The 24,944-nt window shown below is 38.4% G+C and overlaps 1 protein-coding gene across 1 annotated transcript in view; it reads left to right on the top strand.

Annotated features, from left to right (window-relative positions):
• The window catches only part of LOC134660383 (serine/threonine-protein kinase par-1), a 67,668-nt gene that overhangs the window by 30,975 nt on the left and 11,749 nt on the right, over positions 1-24,944 (top strand). The window contains exons 9-21 of the mRNA XM_063516116.1: positions 1,050-1,169; positions 3,926-4,030; positions 5,462-5,560; positions 7,184-7,261; positions 7,980-8,115; positions 9,655-9,746; positions 11,320-11,381; positions 13,182-13,263; positions 13,362-13,440; positions 15,996-16,712; positions 18,372-18,478; positions 23,199-23,283; positions 24,667-24,752. Of these exons, the coding sequence (XP_063372186.1) occupies positions 1,050-1,169; positions 3,926-4,030; positions 5,462-5,560; positions 7,184-7,261; positions 7,980-8,115; positions 9,655-9,746; positions 11,320-11,381; positions 13,182-13,263; positions 13,362-13,440; positions 15,996-16,712; positions 18,372-18,478; positions 23,199-23,283; positions 24,667-24,752 (1,848 nt within the window). The remainder of the gene's footprint in view (positions 1-1,049; positions 1,170-3,925; positions 4,031-5,461; positions 5,561-7,183; positions 7,262-7,979; positions 8,116-9,654; positions 9,747-11,319; positions 11,382-13,181; positions 13,264-13,361; positions 13,441-15,995; positions 16,713-18,371; positions 18,479-23,198; positions 23,284-24,666; positions 24,753-24,944) is intronic.

The raw sequence follows: 24,944 nt of genomic DNA, 5'->3' as shown, positions 1-24,944 counted from the left end.
CCCCGCCCTCATACAGCAGGTACAGCTACCACAGACCGTGTGTCCCACATGTCCACCTTGCCCTTACTCACCCCCGCCCTCATACAGCAGGTACAGCTACCACAGACCGTGTGTCCCACATGTCCACCTTGCCCTTACTCACCCCCGACCTTATACAGCAGGTACAGCTGGCACAGACCGTGTGTCCCACATGTCCACCTTGCCCTTACTCACCCCCGCCCTCATACAGCAGGTACAGCTACCACAGACCGTGTGTCCCACATGTCCACCTTGCCCTTACTCACCCCCGCCCTCATACAGCAGGTACAGCTGGCACAGACCGTGTGTCCCACATGTCCACCTTGCCCTTACTCACCCCCGACCTCATACAGCTGGCACAGACCGTGTGTCCCACATGTCCACCTTGCCCTTACTCACCCCCGCCCTCATACAGCAGGTACAGCTACCACAGACCGTGTGTCCCACGTCCACCTTGCCCTTACTCACCCCCGCCCTCATACAGCAGGTACAGATACCACAGACCGTGTGTCCCACATGTCCATCTTGCCCTTACTCACCCCCGCCCTCATACAGCAGGTACAGCTACCACAGACCGTGTGTCCCACATGTCCACCTTGCCCTTACTCACCCCCGCCCTCATACAGCAGGTACAGCTACCACAGACCGTGTGTCCCACATGTCCACCTTGCCCTTAACATAGAGAAATAAGTAAGACAAGAGTGCTCACTCCATACATCAGTTCAGACTATTAATTTCAGTGTCTACATCTAGCATCGAGTAGCGGAACTATCAGTACTGCTACTTGACAATAGATGTAGCACCGACCGGAGTCTTATCTCAACAGCATAAGACTTTCCGGTCGGTGCTACATCTATTGTCAAGTAGCAGTACTGATAGTTCCGCTACTCGATGCTAGATGCTAATAGTCTTTTTGCTACTAAAACTGATGTATGGAGTGAGCACTCTATGTATTTTTTTCTCTATGCTATGACAGTAACCCTCTATACTATCTATTCTCTTTGGTAAATGTAATGTTCCCGCTGTTCCAGTCTGTCCAGGAAGAACGTTTCGACCACATCTCTGCCATCTACCATCTCCTCATGGATAAAGTTCAGCAACGGACCCAGCGGATACATAGAGGTACACCATCAGATATACATCTTATTAGGGTTCCGTACCTAAAGCATAGAGAAAAAAATACATAGAGTGCTCACTCCATACATCAGTTGTAGTACCAAAAAGACTATTAGCATCTAGCATCGAGTAGCGGAACTATCAGTACTGCTACTTGACAATAGATGTAGCACCGACCGGAAAGTCTTATGCTGTTGAGATGAGACTTTCCGGTCGGTGCTATATCTATTGTCAAGTAGCAGTACTGATAGTTCCGCTACTCGATGCTAGATGTAGACACTGAAATTAATAGTCTGAACTGATGTATGGAGTGAGCTCTCTTGTCTTACTATATTTCTCTATGCCTAAAGGGTAATAGAGGGACTAAGACTCCACTGTCTGTCACCAGGCTGTATCTCATGAACCGTGATAGCTATAGTGTGTTTTTTTTAGCATTTATGTAAACAATTTTGAATGTGTCTTTTTATTAAAACAAGCAACAACGGTTGCACTCCGGGAGTGCCGATAGAAGTGAAAACTCACCTCACTATGTTACCGACGCCCGGTAACACGATACATGCGTTTAGCGGAGGTATTCTATTTATTTATTATATATTATCATTCTCAAATAAGATCACACTTTTTCATTGACATGTTTATTTACATACTGCCATGACAACGTCAAATTATTTGAACATAGGTAAAGTAAAGAGTTTTGAAAAGGAGTCCGCAACATAAATGTCAAATAACATTGAGTTTTTCTTTATTGATTTAAATGCCATTTAAATTATGAATGGCCACCTTACGCGGCTTACGGTCACGTGATCGCCTTACGCCCGTTACGGTCACGTGATCGCCTTACGCTGTCTCGAGTTTATCATTTTTCCCCACCTCAAAAAGTGCCCAGTGCCGCTAAAGAAGTTTTCACTTCAAAAAATTGAAAAAACGCTATAATAAATTAGTTTATATATTACTTATGAAAGCAAAAGAATGTAAAAGATCGTATATGATTTATAATTCTAACATATTTGCTGTGCCTTATTTTTCAATGGTGATTTATAATAAAAGAACATCTCAAGATCGCTTAACCTTCATTCTAACGCTAAAAAAAACGAACTATAGGCAGTTGAAATTTTCACAGATGATGTATTTCTGTTGCCGCTGTAACAACAAATACTAAAAACAGAATAAAATAAATATTCAACATTGAATAATTTTACGGTTTAGACTCACTTGTTTTAAGTCACTCGCGCTCACTAGGTCTCCTTTCTCAAGCACTAGGCTCTCCGAAACATGTCGCGCGAGTGACTTAAAACAAGTGAGTCTAAACCGTAAAATTATTCAATGTTAGTATGTCTCACAACAGTTTAAATTCGAAATATTCAAGAAACAAACGTGATTTTTTGTGTCGTTTTTATGCGTAATGGTACGGAACCCCTCGTGCGCGAGTCCGACTCGCACTTGGCCGATTTTTAATTTCCTATGTATTTACAGTTTTAGCACACTAATTTTCATGTATGTCGTTTTCTATGTTTTTTAGACTCCCTGGAATCGCCACCGGGAGACCAAGGTGGCGGAGCCCTAGACCTCACGAGCTGTAAGGTATGTACAAATGTATACATAAAACACACTTAGCCATAGAAAAATATTGTAAGCATAGACACAGAATAAATAGTACTAAGTACAGAAGACTCACTCTCTAACAAAACGCGTCTGTTACGATCAGCACAGATATGGCCGCTAGGTGGCGACAGCGCCGCGCGCGGCTTATGGCTTTCCCCAAAATTGGGGCGGAACGGATGTACTTTTAGCTACCTGTAGCAAAGCGACGAAATCGCGGAGTGAGACACGCCTGCCAAAATGCCTATTATTTTCGTTGTCGACATCTATCATCGAGTAGCGGAATTATCAGTACCGTTACTTGACAATAGATGTCGCGGCAAACTAAAACTCTAATGCTCAACAATTTTCAGCTAATATTATAACCGGATTAACCGGAACTCTATTTTCAACTCCTTCTGCTTATAATATTGGTTGTAAATTATTGAGCGATACACTTTTCGTCAATCGCGACACTTGTGACATCTATTGTCAAGTAGCGGTACTGATAATTCCGCTAATCGATGCTAGATGTCGACTACAAAAATAATAGGCGTTTTGATTTGATTTTGAGTATGATATTGCTTTATGGTTGAATAGGCTACATAATTAATTTCCATTTATAGTATCAATCGATCGGGTTTGTTTTTAGGACCAAATGTCTATATGGGACCCCTTGCATTAAAGTAACACAAAAGTCAGAAATTGTAGTCAAAGGCTGACAGTCGCACTTCACTCGCGAAACGCCCTAAACAAAACGATAAGGGAACGTGACGTCAAGGTCTCTGGGAGCCCATCTTGTAGTATGGACAAAACAAGAAAATTGCGTTTTTGTCGGTGAAATATTGCGTTTATGTATATAGTTGCTATACAATATTTTTTTGGATGAAATGTAAGGAATCGAATGGTACCCTTTCTTTTATCGTTTTTGGAAGTTAAAAAACAAACTTAAATTTTGAAACTTTCAGGTCCTGTATTTTTGTAATTTTTCAATATTTTATTTTAATATCCACATTATTGGGATAAATTGCTCATTTGCCATCTATTTTACTAGATTTTGTTATAAAATTCAACATGTGTCATCATCCCTATTGGCTACTTTTTGAAATATCCAAACGATTTTTTCCCCCTGCCTATTTATTACACCAGTGGATTTCGGCCACCACATACATATGAAAGGTTAATGTTGTTTCTGTCTGTTGTATGTTGCTAGAGCGGGACAGAGGAGCAGATGGATGCCGAAGACTCGTGTCAAGACTGCCTGGTGCTGCCTGACGCTGTAGACTACTTGTCTGAACGGACAGACAGCCTAGAACAGGTTATTTATAATATTACTAGCGACCCACGGCTTCGCACGGGTTAACAAATTATACATAAACCATCGTCTTTATTCAGGTAAACACTAAGTATAAGTTTACAGCTATAGCCAATACACTTATACTGTTAATACATATGTAGTCAGTATCATAAAATTAGTACACTTGTATTACACACATTATCCACTTTTCGAACTATCTCTAGGATTAAACATACATATTATGCATTACTAAGTTACATAGAGATTTAAAAAAAAAATTCTGATATTAAGTAACATTGGTAGAGTTTAAAAATATCCTGATACTACGTTGTAGGGACGGCCACTTGTCAGCGAATACTAACTAAAAAAATAGGTAATATTATTTTAAAACTAGGTAAAGTATACACTTATTTTAGGTTTTCTTTTTTTATTATGCAAGAACCCCTTTTCGGCGAAGGAAAACATCGCGAGGAAACCGGACTAATCCCAATAAGGCCTAGTTTACCCTCTGGGTTGGAAGGCCAGATGGCAGTCGCTTTCGTAAAAACTAGTGCCTACGTTAATTACTGGGATTAGTTGCCAAGCGGACCCCAGGCTCCCATGAGCCGTGGCCAAAATGCCGGGACAACGCGAGGAAGATGATTATGCTAGAACCCCTCTGAGGGTAAAGGCCTCGTCCAAAGTTAGCCAATCTTCCCTGGTTTGGTCTGTTTGTAACCGGATTTGGCCTGCTATTGTCATGTATAATATATATACATATTCATATTTCTTTATTCATAAAATTACAAACTTTATATGTCAAAAATTTATACTTATAATTAGTCAATTTCAATTCATTAATATAATATTCATGAGTTACAGTAAAATAAAACACTATTATAATAATCAACATAATTCAAATAAATAAAATAAATTAAAAAATTAAATTACAATTAAATCATTATTATTAATATTATTATATTCTGACATGTCATAAAAGGCATTTCTAGTGAGGCATTTATAGGGATGTTTCTTTAAAATTCAAATTTAATATTGCTACTGTCTCTGTGGGGCCTACGTAATTTTCTATTTTTCTTTTATGGGACTTGTGTTTTAAATAAGCCAACACCATAAGCTAAATCATAGAGAAAAAAATACATAGAGTGCTCACTCCATACATCAGTTTTAGTACCAAAAAGACTATTAGCATCTAGCATCGAGTAGCGGAACTATCAGTACTGCTACTTGACAATAGATGTAGCACCGACCAGAAAGTCTTATGCTGTTGAGATAAGACTTTCCGGTCGGTGCTACATCTATCGTCAAATAGCAGTACTGATAGTTCCGCTACTCGATGCTAGACGTAGACACTGAAATTAATAGTCTGAACTGATGTATGGAGTGAGCACTCTTGTCTTACTATATTTCTCTATGGCCATGGGATATGAGGGGTTAATGTGTGTGTGTTTCCAGTTCGGCGAGGCAGGTGGCGTGGCGGTGGCGGCGGCGCGTGCGCAGCCCGCCGACCCGCAGCGCAGACACACCGTGGGTCCGCAGCCGCGACACGACCAAGTCTGTATCATACCTACCACTATTCCATATATTCTTTCTTTCTTTATTTCTTTATTAAATAAAATAAATAAAAATAAAAATAAAAAAGCCTTTATTATTCCAAAGTCTTACATAACATGCATTACTACTATTTTTACTTTCATTACATTATAATTATTTCTTGCTAACTAGCATGCATTTAAAAATAGTTTTAAATTGATAGTGTTCTAGAATATTATTATTATATTTTTTTAATAACTTATTATTTTTATTTATGTTCGCGTAGTTATATTATTATTCCATTGTTTAGAAATTGTCCATTTAATTAAGAAAATATTGATTTTACAGTAAGAATAGAATGTCATTAAATTTGAACACATTGTTTAGGTGTGGACCCCTCGGCGGGTAAAGGCCTCTCCAGGCATTTCCAACTGTCTCTATCGCATGCTATTTCTGTCCAATCTTCCCCGGCAATCTCTACGATCTCGTCTTTCCATCTCCCTTTTTCTTTATTGCACCATGGTAATTACGAGATGTTAAAAACATAAAACGTATCTCATGGACCCGGAACGGGTATGGCAGTTAAAACTTAAAACTAGGACTAGTGCTATTAAAAAATAAAATACATTTATGCAAACTATTACATTCTGCAAGTGACATACATACAGTGCTATTAAATATGATATTAATAAAAATTATAATTATTTACATAGTTGGTTGGTACAAAGTTACAAACATCGGAATCATTTAAAAAATCGTCAACTTTATAATAGTTTCTGTTCTGTTTTCTGTTTTGGTTTTCCAATGAAGTGTGATGTGGTTAAGTATATATATATATGTATATATATATACAGGGTGCTTCCTGTAACAGGAGCAATAAATTAAACTGTAGGCTGTACTCCTCAAACTGACCAACATTTGTTCAGCAACTTTTGAAAATAACTCATGTTTTGATTTTTATTACACTTTTAAGTTTATTCTAAGACGCAATGTATTGCAAATTTTGTTATGTTTATAAGGTAAACCGAGGCGAATCGGATTACAGGGTGAATCGGGTCACCATGAAAAATCCGTCGATAATCGAAATTTGTATATACATAGTATTCATTCATTCATTGTAGTTTTCCTTTTTAAATAATATTGTGCGTTAAGTAAGTTTGTCTATCTAATTCGGTTTTTCCACTCATTGACTCTCTCGCTGGAAGAAATTCCTTATAGGGATAAGTTCGCCTATGTACCTAATGAATTTCATGTGAACCTGTTTTTGTACAATAAAGTGATCTACTACTATGTACTACTATTATACCACACTAGCGACCCGCCCCGGTTTCGCACGTGTTAACAAATTAATTATACACCTAAACCTTCCTCAAGAATCACTCTATTGAGAAGTGAAAACCGCATGAAAATCCGTACAGTCGGTTCAGTAGTTTTCGAGTTCATCGCGAACATACAAACAGACAGACGCGGCGGGGGACTTTGTATTATAAGATGTAGTAATACTGATTAGCGTTATTGTTATTCCTGGGCAAATCTTAGGCATAACATGGAATGGCGGCGTTTCATGTTATGCCTAGGAATTTCATGATCTGGCGGATTTTACGATCTGCCGCCGACCTGTTTTGACTTTACTCGTTGTGTCAGATGGAGGTGGGCGCGGCGCTGGGCTCGGCCGCCTCGGCCGACGGACGGAACGCGCCGCTCTATGTCTCAGAATTCGCTGTGAGTATAATAATTCTATTACATCATAGACAAATATAGTAAGACAAGAGTGCTCACTCCATACATCAGTTAGACTATTAATTTCAGTGTCTACATCTAGCATCGAGTAGCGGAACTATCAGTACTGCTACTTGACAATAGATGTAGCACCGACCGGAAAGTCTTATCTCAACAGCATAAGACTTTCCGGTCGGTGCTACATCTATTGTCAAGTAGCAGTACTGATAGTTCCGCTACTCGATGCAAGATGCTAATAGTCTTTTTGGTACTAAAACTGATGTATGGAGTGAGCACTCTTATGTATTTTTTTCTCTATGATTACATTTATCTATAATACTTGTCAACTAATTTCAATCTATTGTATTTTTAGCTAAGAAACAAAAATAATTAACTATGTACTCGAATTGGCAACATTTCAAAATTAAAGTGGGCTAAATCGAATACTGTTTCGGTACCTGTATGTAATAAGTAAGTGTATTCAATTATTTTTTAGAAAATCGCGAAAAAGTGTAAACTGGAACAGTGGCGTCATTACCATTTTCTTTCGACACAACATAAAATAGTCCACTCAAAAAAATGAAATGTCAATTCCGCCCAATCCAACTTATTACTATTTTTACGAAAATCTTCATAGTTATTCAATTACAAAACAAAAGAGAAAATAAAGTGACATTACACTAGATACACATAATTTATTATATGAGCTTTTTACTTTTAGCAAAGTTCATCGCGCGAGGCGCCCGTGGTGTCCATGTTGCCCCACACGAACCTCGCCGCACCTCTCCCCGCGTGGCACCACTTCAGTGTCAAAGACCAGCATTTACTGAAGCCACCGATAGCCATGCAGAGTCAGGGTATGTGTCCATGTTGGCCCACATCCTCGCCGCACAACCCCGCGTGGCACCACTTCAGTGTCAAATACCAGCATTTACTGAAGCCACCGATAGCCATGCAGAGCCAGGGTATGTGTCCATGTTGCCCCACATCCTCGCCGCACTTCCCCGCGTGGCACCACTTCAGTGTCAAAGACCAGCATTTACTGAAGCCGCCGATAGCCATGCAGAGTCAGGGTATGTGTCCATGTTGCCCCACATCCTCGCCGCACTTCCCCGCGTGGCACCACTTCAGTGTCAAAGACCAGCATTTACTGAAGCCACCGATAGCCATGCAGAGTCAGGGTATGTGTCCATGTTGCCCCGCTCCAATCTGCCCGTATCTTCGCTAGTGTCCGACCGAAACATGGTTTTTGCCGAAACCGTAACCGAATGTTCGGCTTTGGCTCTAGTTTCGGCCGAAACAGAAAACAAACCTTTGCAGATTTATTAAAACCGTTGAAAAAATGACATTAAACCGCTTTTATGCACATATTTAAGACTGCGTCGACCGTCCAGTGGCGCCATCATTAGGGGTATTGTGTTTTCTAATAAACCAATTAATTTCTGTATACATAAATATTGTTCTCCTGCTTGCTCCCCAACCTTTGGTCTTTGTCACATAGTTTAGTTTCATAGTAAGAAGTACTATTTCGTATGTTTCGGCCTGGCCGAAACATTCGGCCGTTTTTTGGCCGAAACCAAGACTACGGCCGAAACTGGCCGAAACCGAATCTTCGGTTGGACACTTACTAGTCTTCACACCATAGAGGAGTAAGCAAGCATAGATTGCCAACTCCATAGGTACAGTTTTACCAAAACGCGGGTTATTTCGGAGTCGAAATCTAGCGTCAAGGAGTGGATTTGTTAGTACCGCTACTCGACAATAGATGTCGCGACGAACGAAAAGTCTAATGCATAACAATTTTCAGTTAAAATTATAACCGGATTAACCGGAATTTTCAACTTCTGTTTGTAATATTAGTTGTAAATTGTTTTAGCAGTACATTTTTGGTCAGTAGCGACACTCGTGACATCTGGCGTCAAGGAGCGGTACTGATAAATCCACTATTTGACGCTAGATGTGGACTACGAAATAATCTGCGTTTTGGTAAAGAAAATAGAGTGTATAGAGAGTTACTGTCATGGTAAATTATGTAGCCACAGTACATTTACTGCTATCTTTCGACAGAAAAGATTGCATCATACCTTTGGCGTAGTTTCGAGTAGATGGCGTTAATTTATGACATTTGATAAATTGACACATATCAGTGAAAGAATAAGGATCAAAGTCAAATGGCTTTCTAATAGTTTTAATCTTCTGTCGAAAGATGGCAGTAAATTTACTGTGGCTACATAATTTACTTTGACAATTCGCCTCTATTTCAAAATCTCTTTGGTTTTAGTAAGAAAATTGATGTATGGAGTTAGCACTCTATCATTACTTATTTCTCTATGATGTAATATTAGGAATGTAGTGTTGTAAAGGATAGAAGTGATGTTTGTTCATGTTATCGGCAGCGTCGACGTTCGGGCGGCGCGCGTCTGACGGCGGCGCGCACGTGCCGCGCGGCCGCGAGCGTGCCTGCTGCCACAGCGCGCCGCCGCACCACGTGAGTACACACGCACACCACACACACACACACACACACACACACACACACACACGCACACGCGCGCGCGCTACACACACACACACGATACACACACATACACACACACACGCTACACACACATATACACACACACACACGATACACACACACACACACACACTAAACTCCGAGTCGTAATTAGATTCCAAAAAAAGTAACAGAATGTTGCCACTGCAATAATTTGATTGCAAAATAGTAAATTCCTTTTTATGAATAAACACGCTAAGATAATTAATTTATTGGTAATTTTACTCCTACGATTTAAAAAAGTACTTCTATTTACTTATTTTTACATAAATACAAGCCGCGCTAGTAAAAAGTGGCAACATTGTCTTACTTTTTTTGGAATCTAATTACGACTCGGAGTATACACACACACTACACACGCCACACACACACTAGGGCTCGGAACCGGTTTTGAAATACCTCTTAATATCATTCCGAAAATAACTGGCCACCCTAAACTAAAAATGAATTCTATTCACCTATAAACAGAATTCATTCTTTTTTTCATAGTATAAGGTTTCAATAACTGGCCACCCTTCAATAACTAGCCACCTTAAACTAAAATGAATTCTGTTTATAAATGAATAGAATTCATTACAAGTTACTAACAGGTGGCCAGCTACTGGCGAATTTCCCTATATTATTTCGTTCATTTAAAACCGGTTAATTGATTGAACGCGAACTAATAAATTACGTCCTCTCTCCTAAACGGTAAGAAGAGAAAACGGAATTTTATGGTTCGCGGAGAACGATATAATACCGGTTACTCTCGGCTTTCGGAGACTCTCGATTAAACTCGTTGTCATTCGTGAAAGAGATAGAAATACTTACTCGTTCTATCTCGCTCCGATATTTTCAATTTAACCGGTTAATTTCGTTCCACAAAGACGGGAGGCGAACGAATTTGGCATAAACCGGTTTCTTAAAAAACAGCTTTTTAACCGGTAACCGCAAACGGAAACGAAATCCTTTTCGGGTGAATGAACGAAACCGGTTTTAAAAATAAACCGGTTTTCGAGCCCTGCTCGAAACACACCGAATGGAATACATATTATTACATTACACACTCGAATAATTATAGGACACACTTAGATTTTATATGGAAAAATCCGCCAAGTGCGAGTCGGACTCGCGTTCCAAGGGTTAAGTCCGACTCGCGCTTGACTGCACATTTCTAATTTTCCTGTCATCTATAGGTAAAGAACTATTTTGGGTATTTTTTTCAAAATTTTAGACCCAGTAGTTTCGGAGATAAACATAAGATAAAACGTTGTACGATAGACGTGCGATTAGGAAATTCGCAACGAGTGGCGAATTTCAAAACACGACCGAAGGGAGGGGAATTTTTTGCACCTGTATCGTAATTAACCCCTCGTATGCTTAGACACGGATCCGTGCGTGGGAATATAAATCTAATGTTTTAAATTTCAAGGTCACTTTTTCAATAATCAAATCTGACAGGCCGCATACGAGGGGTTAAGTAACTTTATCGTTCTGGTAATATAATATGTGTTGTTGATGTCAGGTGTCGGACAGCGGAGCGCCCGCGCCACAGGAGGACGCGGAACAGACCGAAGACATATGCAGGTAATATACATGGCACAGACAAGACATCCTCTAGACTGAGCATAGTAACGCTACCCCCTCAGCCACAAATATACGGTAGTTTTACTCCATCTTCGAGTCAAAGTGTCTTTGTGTGACGTCCGTGTCCTTGAACGGACCAATCACGGCACGGGACTCGCTCACCTCGTCCCCCGCACCCCAGTATTTTTGGCAGCATCGGTTTCATGAAATAATTGCTCTAAACTCCGTCTAGAGGATTCCTAGTCTATGTATACATGGTTATCGACTATAGCCACATTTCACGTCAAATCATAGAGAAATAGATATAAATAAAGAAAGAGTGGCATCAGTTTTGTTACCCAAACCATAGAGAAATATAGTAAGACAAGAGTGCTCACTCCATACATCAGTTAGACTATTAATTTCAGTGTTTACATCTAGCATCGAGTAGCGGAACTATCAGTACTGCTACTTGACAATAGATGTAGCACCGACCGGAAAGTCTTATCTCAACAGCATAAGACTTTCCGGTCGGTGCTACATCTATTGTCAAGTAGCAGTACTGATAGTTTCGCTACTCGATGCTAGATGCTAATAGTCTTTTTGGTACTAAAACTGATGTATGGAGTGAGCAATCTATGTATTTTTTTCTCTATGCCCAAACGCGAGTTATTTCGCAGTCGACATCTAACGTCAAGGTAGTGAAACTGTCAGTACCGCTACTTGACACCAGATGTCATAAGTTTCGCTACTGTCGAAACATATACTACTATAAAACATTTAAAGGTCCCATTTTTCGGTTTTTCGATTATATCTCGGAAACTATGCAATTTAATGCGACATGGCCACTTCAAGAAAATGAAAGTTAATTTAATTTGTTACAAGTTTTATTCAGTCAAGTTTTTCGATATCTTGAACAGTTCCACTAGACCGTGATTTTTGTAAACCGTGAATCATTCAAATCTGTTATCTTGAATACTTTTTCAGATATCCGCTCTTAACCTTTTCGACGCCGTGTCAAACACAAAAGCTGTCTCTCAGACGCCACGTCATCGAAGTGTCTAAACTGAAATTGAACTTTATGCATATGCACCTAGGTCTATGTTGCTCTGTGGTCTATGACCGATTAATACGTCTTTGGCGTTGGACCTGCGGTGCGTATATATCGGTAATTGGCGTCCAAAAGGTTAGAAATTTATTTAGGGCTCTCAATTTTACTTTGGTAACTACATCCGTGAAGCTACTAAGCCATGCCATGTTTGGTATCGTTTTCGTCCTCTTAAGAGGCAACAGGAGTGGTCATTTCTCCATACGAACGTACTCGACTGTTTCCTCCGTGGGTTTTGAAGCTAGAGCAATAATTCTATTCAACACAGATTAATATTGTCAATATCTGTGTCGGACCGTTTTGCTTTTTTTGATATTTTTGTTTTTTAAGGAGCTAGAGCCCTTCAAAAATGGCGAAAATGGCCTAATTGACTATGCCGCAATGAGAGGCGTGGTATTCAAAACTGATATCAATTAGCCAAAAAAGCAAAACGGTCCGACACAGATAATTTCATAATCATTTAGATTTCCAAATTTCGTTACGATTGGTTAAGTTTTGGAGGAGGAAACAGTCGCGTACGAAACCTCGATTTTTGAGACTTTTACGCAGGATTTTTCGCCTTGTCCTTATCGCATTAGTTTTAGGAGCCGCTTCCGTTAGCGAGACGGGTATATTTACCTAAAATATTTAGATCTCAGCTCCTGTTTCGTCTTAAGGTTGGATTTTAATGATTTTGAGAAAACGGACACTAAGTTTTTTTTTAAATTGTCCAGGTATATGATGAACCGCGGCAGCAGTAAGCGGCACACGATGGCGACTACGGAGGACGCGGCCAACACCGCCGCCGGACCCATGGTGAGGCTACCGACATATTTCACAAGCTAATTTAGATCTAGCACCCTATATGATAGAGTTGAATTTCATTTGTTTTATGTTTTTTTTTTAATCCACAGCCAGCTTCATCACCATCGTCGTCGGCCAACATCCGTGTCAGAAGGACGGGTCTGCTGACAGTTACGGAGCGCCCTCCCGGTAAGATTGTTGACAGTTTGACAGTCGCTACACGTAGTCTAGCATCCGACCACGTATTTGAGATGTTTAGTCCTATTAAATATAATATCTGGGTGACCGAGCTTCGCTCGGAAAACATAAAAAAAACTCGAAAATGCGCGTTTTCCCAGAGATAAGACCTAGCTAGATCGATTTTTCGCCCCCAAAAACCCCCATATAGCAAATTTCATCGAAATCGTTAGAGCCGTTTCCGAGATCCCCGAAATATATATATATATATATATATATATATAAACAAGAATTGCTCGTTTAAAGGTATTAGATTTAATTAATTTTTTTTTGTTTAGTGCTCTGTAACTAACAATACTTTGTTTACGGAGATGAAGATAAAAATAAAAGATAGTTTATTCAAGTATTACAAATATTACAATGCGTTTATGAACGTCAAATAAAGCTACACCGCCTCGAGACGATTTAAATCCCCCCTCAATTGGAGGAGGGTATCCCAATATGGGACCGGCAACAAACTAAACTTTCGAGATCACTTTTTTATGGTCAATATATTTATATTGATATATAGTTTCTGTGGACACATTTTGACGTAATTTTCTGTTTTGATGATATTATTGGTTGTTTTATTTGGTAGAGGTCACTGAATATTACCAAGCAACCAGAAATATTATCAAAATGTAAAGCTTTTCCAAAAATTGTTCAAAAAAATTTGGCGTAAGAAGCGCCCGTGACACATTTAAGAAGAAATAATGAAATTGAAGTTCTTTGTCATATTTTACTGAACAGTTTTATTTTTACTCAAATTGTAAGATATTTTTGATTGTTTTAGATTTGAAAGCTCAAGAATACATTGAACTAATGATACCTAATACACTTGTGTGTCCGCTAAAAATGTTTACTGATATCGCTTCATTGATACATTGATTGACAATTAATACCTATATTCAGTCAGCATTTATACCTAAATAAAACTTGCTAGATAAATATTTTTTATTAATGAAACACTCAAAATTTCAAACATAAATAAATAATAGTAAGTAGTAATCACTTTATTGCACCCAACACAGATTTACATAAATTTACAGAAATAAAGGTACAAAGGCGAACTTATCCCTATAATGGATCTCTTCCAGCTAACCTTCGAGCTAATAATAATTTTGCAACCGACTAAGAATGATAGTAAAAAGACAAATAAATAACTTATGAACTAAATACATCTATGAATAATACTAAATTAAAACTAACAACCCTAAATATATCTAAAATAAAACAAGGAATATAAAAACTACTGAAAGAGGCCTCCCCGCGCTACCCCTGGCGCAAAGATGCCCATCACACTCGCTGCGTTACCGCGTTGAATTGCGATTGACAGCCTTTGCACCAGGAAAAATTGGTTATTTCTTCTCATGTCCAAAAATTTCACGACATACATAATACGCCGTTGGATGCCGGACTATACATTTAATTCGATATTGTAATAATTCGTATGTATGTCTGTTATATAGTTGATGTTTATATGTGTGTTGTAGTTTGAAAGTTTTTTTGTAGTTCCCGCTTGGATTATTTTGCTGTTTTTGAGTATTTTGGAATTTAAGAACTTTTAATGTAAATATACAGTGACATAGATTAGTTATTTACGATAAAAGTGTGGCAAAGAGGAAATTCGAAACGAGTGGCGATAAATTAAAACACGACCGAAGGGAGTGTTTCAAAACTTTCAAATCGACACGAGTTGCGAATTACCTCTTTTCCGCACTTGTATCGTAAATAACTATTAAGAGCAAGCACATATATGTCGTTATTTATAGAACATGCTCATAAAAAATTGGCTAGAAAAATGGTACAGTCACCTGCAATAATATGTTACTCTTCGAAGGCCGCAAAAATATGTGACACGCTCTTATGGCTCTACAAATAAGATCGTGTCAGATATTTTTGCGGCCTTCGTTGTGTAACATATTATTGCAGGTGACTGTACACGGTTTATAATAAGTTTTAAATCTATTTACCATAAAAGTTCTTAAATTATTATTTTGTTTTGATGGTTTATATTATCAGACTGAATCTAGATTAATTTAATATAGTATGGATGAAATCGCGTTTAGCAGTAACCGTTTTTTAGTACTTTCTGCAAGTTAAAATTTTTACTCTACTTTTTCTAATTAAATACCCCTATTAAGGCCCAATGTGCATTAAAATGTACACTCGATCACAATTTAATTAGAACTTTACAGAAAACCAAATAAAGTAGAATTTCTTTTGTTTTGTTGTTTTCTACAACAAACGAAAGTCACCCTAATTCACTATACAACAAGTCTCAAATTAAAAATAGATAAATTTTTACAGATAAAAAAAGAATATTGCTAATCTCTGCTTTTGGGATAATTCAGTCTGATAATAACGTTTGAGTCGTCTGTATAATATTAAATTAAATATCTACCTTAAATTATAAATTATTAGTAGATCGTGTGCTAATAGAAATTAGTATTTCAAAAATATTTAATGGACGACTTATTTGCATGGCTACAAATTTATTTAAATTAATTTGCTAAACCCACTTCTAGTAATAAGTCCAGAACTAGTAATGGAAGTGGAAGCGCGGATGAAAAGGAACTATCTGCCGCCGTCCATAGGCTACCAATACACGTACCCTAGTGGATACCAGAGCCCACCCTCGCAGAGCCCCACGCAGGGCTCCATCACCGCCGGCACGCCCAACCCCATACCGGTAGAACCGGTACCGGTACCGAAAACCGGTTCCATCATGTCTGGCACGCCCATCACCACTCAAGCCGCTACGCCTTACACCACCGTACTCTCAAATTACACAAACCAAGGATCTATAATGACTGGAACACCGATAAATACCGGTTTCGACACCAATTACAATAATTTCATACCGGGCTCTATAACCAGCGGGACGCCAGTGGCGTATCAGAGTCAAACAACGAATACCGGTTTCCAAGTACCGGTTTCGCCCGCTCAGTACACTCAGGCGCATAATACCGGTTTTCAAGTACCGGTTTCGCCCGCTCAGTACACTCAGGCGCATAATACCGGTTTTCAAGTACCGGCTTCGCCCGCTCAGTATACTCAGACGCATAATACCGGTTTCCAAGTACCGGTTTCGCCCGCTCAGTACACACAGGCGCATAATACCGGTTTCCAAGTACCGGTTTCGCCCGCTCAGTACACTCAGACGCACAATAACAGGCAGAGGAAGTATTCGGGCCCGCAGCGAGTCAAGTTACAATTGTTGGCTACTGTACAGGAGAATATGGGTAATTATTATTTTTTGTTTTGGGTAAGGTGGCGGTATAGGTACAGTTGACATAAATTTAGTTAAACGAGTCTTAAAATGTGCCTAATTTCGTGTTCGTTAGTATTTGCTACTATAGGGCTTTTCATAAATTACGTCATCTATTTTTCCTAAAGTTTCCCCCCTAAAGTTCCCTCCTACGTCATGCTACCATTACCCGATGTCCAGACCCCCCCCCCCCCCAATTTGAAATGACGTAATTTATGAATAGCCCCTATTTGATAATTTTGTATTTATTGTGTACTTAATTGAAGATATACTTCAAATCAAAGATTAACAAATTAAAGAATTAAGGATCGTGGCAAGTGGAAATCCGTTGTCTCTGCCTATCCCTCCGGGAAATAGGCGTGACTATATGTTATGTATGTATGTAAATAATAAAATAAATAAATAATTATTATAGGACATTATTACACAAATTGACTAAGCCCCACGGTAAGCTCAAGAAAGCTTGTGTTGTGGGTACTCAGACAACGATATATATATATATATAATATACAAATACTTAAATACATAGAAAACAACCATGACTCAGGAACAAATATCTGTGCTCATCACACAAATAAATGCCCTTACTGGGATTCGAACCCAGGACCGCGGCTTCACAGGCAGGGTCACTACCCACTAGGCCAGACCGGTCGTCAAATATGTATGTATGTATGTAAATAATAAAATATGTCATTTTCGATTATTTAATCATGTTTTCAGAGTTATATTTATTATCACTTAGACTTGTATACGAACCACAGTGTTTACGAAATTATTTTACAGAATCATATTTAATTGGGATTTGGGATTTTAACCACCGAAATTTTTACAATACATTAAGTTTTTCTTAAAATTTTCAGGTTGAGAAAAGAAAATATTTATAATAGTATGTAGCACAGTTTTGGCACTAGTAGTTAGATGTTTGAATGTGTGTGTTTAATGTGTTTTTGCATTAGTGTGTGTGCACGTTTGTAAAAGGTCGCCATTTTTTTATTTTTCGCTTATTTGATGGCGATTGATTTTTTCAATTGGTTTTAGTTTTAAATTATTTTTATCTGAAGATATTTCTTATACATTAGAGAGAATTTTAATTCGGTTTTTAGTATCGTATGATCTCCTTAAGATTTAACATAAAATTAATATTTTCGGATAAAATATAATTTATAAAATGACTTTAGATTTAACATTTTGTTTTTTGTAGCAGTTTTTAAACATTGCCTGGTTTTTTGTGAAGAGTTTTACAAAAAAGACTACTAATTTTATTTGATTATCTGTAGAAAATTAACTGTTACTTAAAAACTGTTTTATAAATTACATATTATTTTTGTAACTATGAATCATTTCACCAACAATACTGCAACCAATCAGTGTAAATTTCATTCGATAGCGTGACGTGACGTACGCTTAAGTGTCATTTTGTATGGTATTTTGAGTTCCCAAGAAACCCCGTTTAGCGCGCTGTTCAAAATTCCATTCAAAAATAGACAACGCGAACGCTCGTGACGCTATCGAATGAAATGTACACTAGGGGTCTAGACTTCCACACTTTGTCAGTTTGTTCCGACCCTAGAATCTTTAGATATGCCTCTACTATAAGTATTTAGCACATTTAACAATGTATGTATGTCTGTAGCGCGCGAGCACGCGGAGCGCTACTCGCCGGTGCGGCGCGCCGAGTGCTCCCCGCCCCGCGCCGCGCACGACCTCGCCTCGGCGCGGCTAGAGTACCAGCAACTACAGGTAAGAAAACAGTGTATGTAGCGTCGGCTGTGTGAGCACGCGGAGCGCTACTGAGCGCTACTCGCTGCATCGAGCCGCGCACTACCTCGCCTCGGCGCGGCTGGAGTACCAGCAACTACAGGTAAGAACAGTGTATGTCTGTCTGTAGCGCCAGCTGTGCGGGCACGCGGAGCGCTACTCGCTGCCTCGAGCCGCGCACGACCTCGCCTCGGTGCGGCTAGAGTACCAGCAACTACAGGTAAGAACAGTGTATGTCTGTCTGTAGTGCCAACTGCGCGAGCACGCGGAGCGCTACTGAGCCTCGGCGCGGCTAGAGTACCAACTAGCTAGCAGTAAGATAGGTAATATTGTCAATATTAATCTTATTACTTACAAGTAATGACATCCATTCACGACGACGATAAACGTAATTAAATACATTACTGAATTGACAATGATTTAAAATCATGAAGAGATACTTAAGAGCCCATCAACGTGCACACTAGCGCCACTGTTAAATAATCGTGATTATTTAAATTTAACGAAAGATATTTAGAAAAAGGGGGCCGCTACGTACTGTATCTTGTATTAAAGTACCTTTTGAATACATCAAACTAGTTTCTATGTTGCTGGATTCGTCAATCTATGAACTCAAAACAAAAACGGCCGTTTTAACTTTGTGCGCATAGATTGACGAATCCAGCAACATAAAAACTAGTTTGATGTATTCAAAAGGTACTTTAATACAAGATACAGTACGTAGCGGCCCCCTTTTTAAATATCTTTCGTTAAACTTAAATAATCACGATTATTTAGCAGTGGCGCTAGTGTGCACGTTGATGGGCTCTTAAGAGACATGTATGATGACAATATGGATGTTTCCTGTACTTAAAATAAATTATTTCAAACCGTGCACGAAATAAAGCACCAGATAATTATTAGAAAAACATAGACATCAGCTATTTTTAAACACAATTTGTATTTAATAAATCGGATTGAAATATAAAAAGTAGGTGAGTTTACCGTGACGTCACTACATTCGTTTTCATATAAATTCCATAATATCTGGGTGACGCTCGGAAAACATAAAAAAACTCGAAAATGCGCGTTTTCCCAGAGATAAGACCTAGCTAGATCGATTTTTCGCCCCCAAAAACCCCCATATAGCAAATTTCATCGAAATCGTTAGTGCCGTTTCCGAGATCCCCGAAATATATATATAAACAAGAATTGCTCGTTGAAAGGTATAGTCCGTCAACCAAATCTTGTCAGTAGCAATGTAAAGCAAACTAAAGTAGGGCAACACTCAAAGAGCAGTATTGCGCTAAGAGCGCGCCCTGCGTACGTCAATTCAAATTGTCACTCGCGGTTTATTGAAAAAAATTGAAACATAAAAGCGATGTTAAAACAATGTTAATCAAAATGATGAACAAAGGGTGTAGCAGGATAAGCCTTCAAAAATTGCCCCCAAAGCTTTGAGTTCAAAACTACTACCAGTTGATGCCCCGTCAAATGAAAATAATCCACACCAATTTTTAACCCTCTACTGCCGCCTGGAACCCCGTGACATTCATTTAACCCTAAAAAGTTTTTATTTTTTTTCTCAAAAAGTATAAAACGGACAATTATGAAATTTTTCATAAATGTTGATGTCATCTATACAAACTATCAAAAAAAAACTAACTCTCTACTTACTTATTTTCCTAGAAAAAAACCTAAATAAAAAAATAAAACAGCCTGTATATCAGTTCAAGCTCGTCGTACTATCACCATTTTTGTACTAATTATTAACCAACTACCTATCTACATAATATATAAGTAGTGTTGAGTCGCTCACTCGTGAGGCACCTCATTTGTACCACTCATTTTGTTAATTTGTCGCAGTACTTCGTACCGCAAAAATGTCTTACTTCACTCCTCTATTCATTTTACTCATTTACTCGCGCGCATCACAAACACCTCTTGCCACCATCACACAAATCATTCACACACTTCAAATTTCAAAAAACTCTTATCCGTTCAAATTCACTCGCGAGTCTCGCGATCCTCAAAACTCGTACAACTCGCAAGAGAGTCACTGGATCGCGCGAGGCGCTAGGTGCTCGCCTGCTCGCCGACACTCAAAACTCAAATGTCTCAAATGAAGAAACGAGTAATGGTTCACACTGTCAACTGCCGAACTACAAACCTTATTGCAACGACAAAAGGTCCACCGAGAAATGCGTTGAGTTTGTACCACTCACCGCCTCTCTGTGACATGAACCCCTCAAAAATGCTTTCCAAATGAAACAATGAATTAGAAATACCCAAAGAGGGAGTGAGACAGACACGCGACGTACTTGAATATCGCTGAAAAATTGTCGCTGTTGGAATTAATGGAATAGTCGATGCTGAAAATATGCTAGTACCTCACCTCATTTGAAGTAAGACATTGTAACACCTCATTTTAGAAAATGAGGTACTCATACAAACTCATTTTAAATTGATGTCCTACCCATCACTATATATAAGTTTCATGTAAATAACAAAGGTGGAACAGTGTGAAAATATAAGTATTGTTCAGTACGTACCATGTATGTAACACGCTTACCAAACGTTGACGACACTAGTAAAAGATATCGGCCCGCCAACCGGGAAGCCATCCGTAATCATTTTTTTTTTGATAATTTGAAATGGAGGACAAATGAAACTCATTAATACTTATTCGAACAAGTGTTTCTGTTTATTTTACTTTATTGTTTTGTAAAAAGGTACTACGTAATTGAGTTACTTAGCATTTTATGTAAGTTCTTGAGTCCTGCAAGCGAAATAAATTAAAAAAAATGGCCCTCGGCCGTGATGCTGGCCGTGTTCGATTTTCAAATATTTTTTTCGTAATTAACAAAAAAAAATGATTACGGATGGCTTCCCGGTTGGCGGGCCGATATCTTTTACTAGTGTCGTCAACGTTTGGTAAGCGTGTTACATACATGGTACGTACTGAACAATACTTATATTTTCACACTGTTCCACCTTTGTTATTTACATGAAACTTATATATTATGTAGATAGGTAGTTGGTTAATAATTAGTACAAAAATGGTGATAGTACGACGAGCTTGAACTGATATACAGGGTGTTTTATTTTTTTATTTAGGTTTTTTTCTAGGAAAATAAGTAAGTAGAGAGTTAGTTTTTTTTTGATAGTTTGTATAGATGACATCAACATTTATGAAAAATTTCATAATTGTCCGTTTTATACTTTTTGAGAAAAAAAATAAAAACTTTTTAGGGTTAAATGAATGTCACGGGGTTCCAGGCGGCAGTAGAGGGTTAAAAATTGGTGTGGATTATTTTCATTTGACGGGGCATCAACTGGTAGTAGTTTTGAACTCAAAGCTTTGGGGGCAATTTTTGAAGGCTTATCCTGCTACACCCTTTGAAGATATCAAACACAACTCTATCAAACAAACTATGTCTTCTAAGTTTACTAAAATAAAATCATATTAAAATGCAGATAATTAGATAGTGCATATATTTGTTATTTACAATATAATATGCCACTTGTTAATGTAAATTAGTGTACTCTTCTGGATGAATATGACATACCTGTGTAATTTTTTTGATTGGTATATATTGTAAAATAGGATTACATATTAAAAATAAAACAACTGATATTTGGGTGTTTATTTAATTTAAAGGTAAATAAGATAAGGGTCACTTTAGCTTACACTATAATTCAGGTCATTAATTGAAAAAATATAATGAAGTTACCAATGTTACCGGGTCACTTCAACCAAGCATAATACTCTGTAGTATTCTATTGCATCTTTGTAAATAGTCACAACTGATTGCTGAAAATATTAGACATGTGGGCCTATGGACGGTTTCCAGGACACAATTTATGGTCTTGTTGGATAGATTTAGGCATACGTTTTAATTTTATTTATGCCTTTTAACCCTAAAACAAAAAAACTGAACATAATCTTAAAAGTTCGAAAGAGTTCTTCCAGTGTGTACTTGTCATAACCTCAATTTTTAGTAATGTTTACCATCAACGAGCATGATTGTACATTGTAGGCCCCTTAGCTTTGCTTATTCTTATTTAATGTATTGGTATTTAATGGTGGCAGCAGAAATATCTCTTGAAACAGAAACGATTCAGAATGAAAACCAAATGAAAACAAATAAGGTGACGGCTGTCGTTCACGATCCACATTCCACAGATAAAACACAGATGACACGCATTTTGGAATTATTCGAACACAGTGTTGCTAACCCGCGATTTTTCAAATTTGCCGCCTTTTACTACTGACAAGATTTGGTTGACGGACTTTATTATATAGATTAGCAAATCGTTTTGACAGTTCTAAAAAAGAAGCTGATTTGACTAGTAGGAATGTAGACAAGCTACTAGTAAGTTTTCTTTCAAGCGGATGTTACGTAAGCATTTGATAAAGCAAGAGTTCGAATAATATCCATCATTATTATATTTATAGTATGTATTTTATAAATATGTGGTAGTTTATATATATTTTATTTATTTATGTAATTTATAAGTATAGTTTGCTTTTTTTAACTCACTCAATATATTTTCTTTCTCTGCACCAATTGAAGGTATCTCTGTTTGGCCCTATGGTTGACTGGTAGAGAATGCCATTTGGCATTAAGTCCGCCATTTGTACATTGTTGTATATATTTTGTGCAATAAAGTTTAAATAAATAAATAAATAAATAAATGTAGCCTATTATATTTGTTTCAGCGCGGGTTAGAGAGACGCGGCGTGGGAGCGGGCGCGTCGCCGCCGCACGACGTGCGCCTGCACACGCCCGCCGCGTCCATGCCCAGTCAGTACCATCCACAGACAAGAAAAAAAAAAAAAAATTAATCTGTTTATTTCATAAAATAAGCATGCATATTTACAAAACTTAACTACTAATCTTAAATTAAAAAGATTTTTTGAGTTAAGGAGTCTAGGTATTCATATATAATTAATTATACACTACTATTACATCTTTATTATATTGTTACAAGATAGGGATTCGATTGGAAGACATCCTCTAGACTGAGCATAGTAACGCTACCCCCTCTGCCACAAATATACGGTAGTTTTACTCCATCTTCGAGTCAAGTGTCAGAATCCCGTGTGTTTGAACGGACCAATCACGGCACGGGACTCGCTCACCTCGTCCCCCGCACCCCTATTTTTGGCAGCATCGGTTTCATGACATAATTGCTCTAAACTCAGTCTAGAGGATTCCTAGTCTATGGTACCATCTCTCTCCCACCCATTTAATTTATCTTCATACCCATAAAGGGTGACATTTTGATCACTACCATAGAGAAATATAGTAAGACAAGAGTGCTCACTCCATACATCAGTTAGACTATTAATTTCAGTGTCTACATCTAGCATAGAGTAGCGGAACTATCAGTACTGCTACTTGACAATAGATGTAGCACCGACCGGAAAGTCTTATGCTGTTGAGATAAGACTTTCCGGTCGGTGCTACATCTATTGTCAAGTAGCAGTACTGATAGTTCCGCTACTCGATGCTAGATGCTAATAGTCTTTTTGGTACTAAAACTGATGTATGGAGTGAGCAATCTATGTATTTTTTTCTCTATGACCCATCTCATTTATCTTCATACCCATAAAGGGTCACATTTTGATCACTACTCATACCCTGAGTACAGGGGTCCGTTTCTCAAAAGCTTGTAACGTCACTTTTTGACAGCATCGGTTAGACAGGGACTTCCACTTGTATTACAAGTTACAAGCTTTTGAGAATCGGGCCCCAGATGTAGTGCATAATTCTTTTCTATCGTATTTTCACGGAAACGCACTAACGTGCCAGTCAACCTCAGTACTTTTTGTACCGAGACTGACTGAAATAGCAAGGCACGTTGTACGTTTCTGTGAAAATTCGATGGACAAGAATTATGCACTACACCTGTAGTGACTTTACAGGTCATACTAAACAACTTTTATTATGGGACCAATGCCGAAATCGGCATTGGTCCCATAATAAGGTCCCATAAACATCGGCAACGCGCATTGTAACACCCCTGGAGTTTCAGTAGTCCATAAGCTACGTGTGACTGCTTACCATCAGGCGGCCCGTATGCTTGTTTGCCATCGACGTGGTATAAAAAACCCGGGGTTTTTCATGCTCATTATAACTTTGTTTATTGTAAAACAAATGATGAATTGTACGTACTTATTTCAGACTCGCCCATCCACGGCGCCTCCCCGCCGGCGTTAGAACTGTCGTCGCTGCCCGAGCCTGAACTGCCGCACATGCTGCTCACACAGGTGTGTGACCTCGCACATGACTGTACCTCACACATGATAGTGACCCTCACACACATGATAGTGACCTCACACACATGATAGTGACGTCACACGTGTGATTGTGAACTCATACACGATTGTTACCGTACACAAATTGACATGCAAGTGACCTCACACATGATGTGACCTCAACATGACTGTGACCTCACACAT

Source organism: Cydia amplana, chromosome 27 (assembly GCF_948474715.1).
Source record: "Cydia amplana chromosome 27, ilCydAmpl1.1, whole genome shotgun sequence".
NCBI classification, from domain to species: Eukaryota; Metazoa; Arthropoda; class Insecta; order Lepidoptera; family Tortricidae; genus Cydia; species Cydia amplana.
Note: the sequence above shows the minus strand (reverse complement) of the source record. Positions and strands in the feature narration are given on the sequence as shown.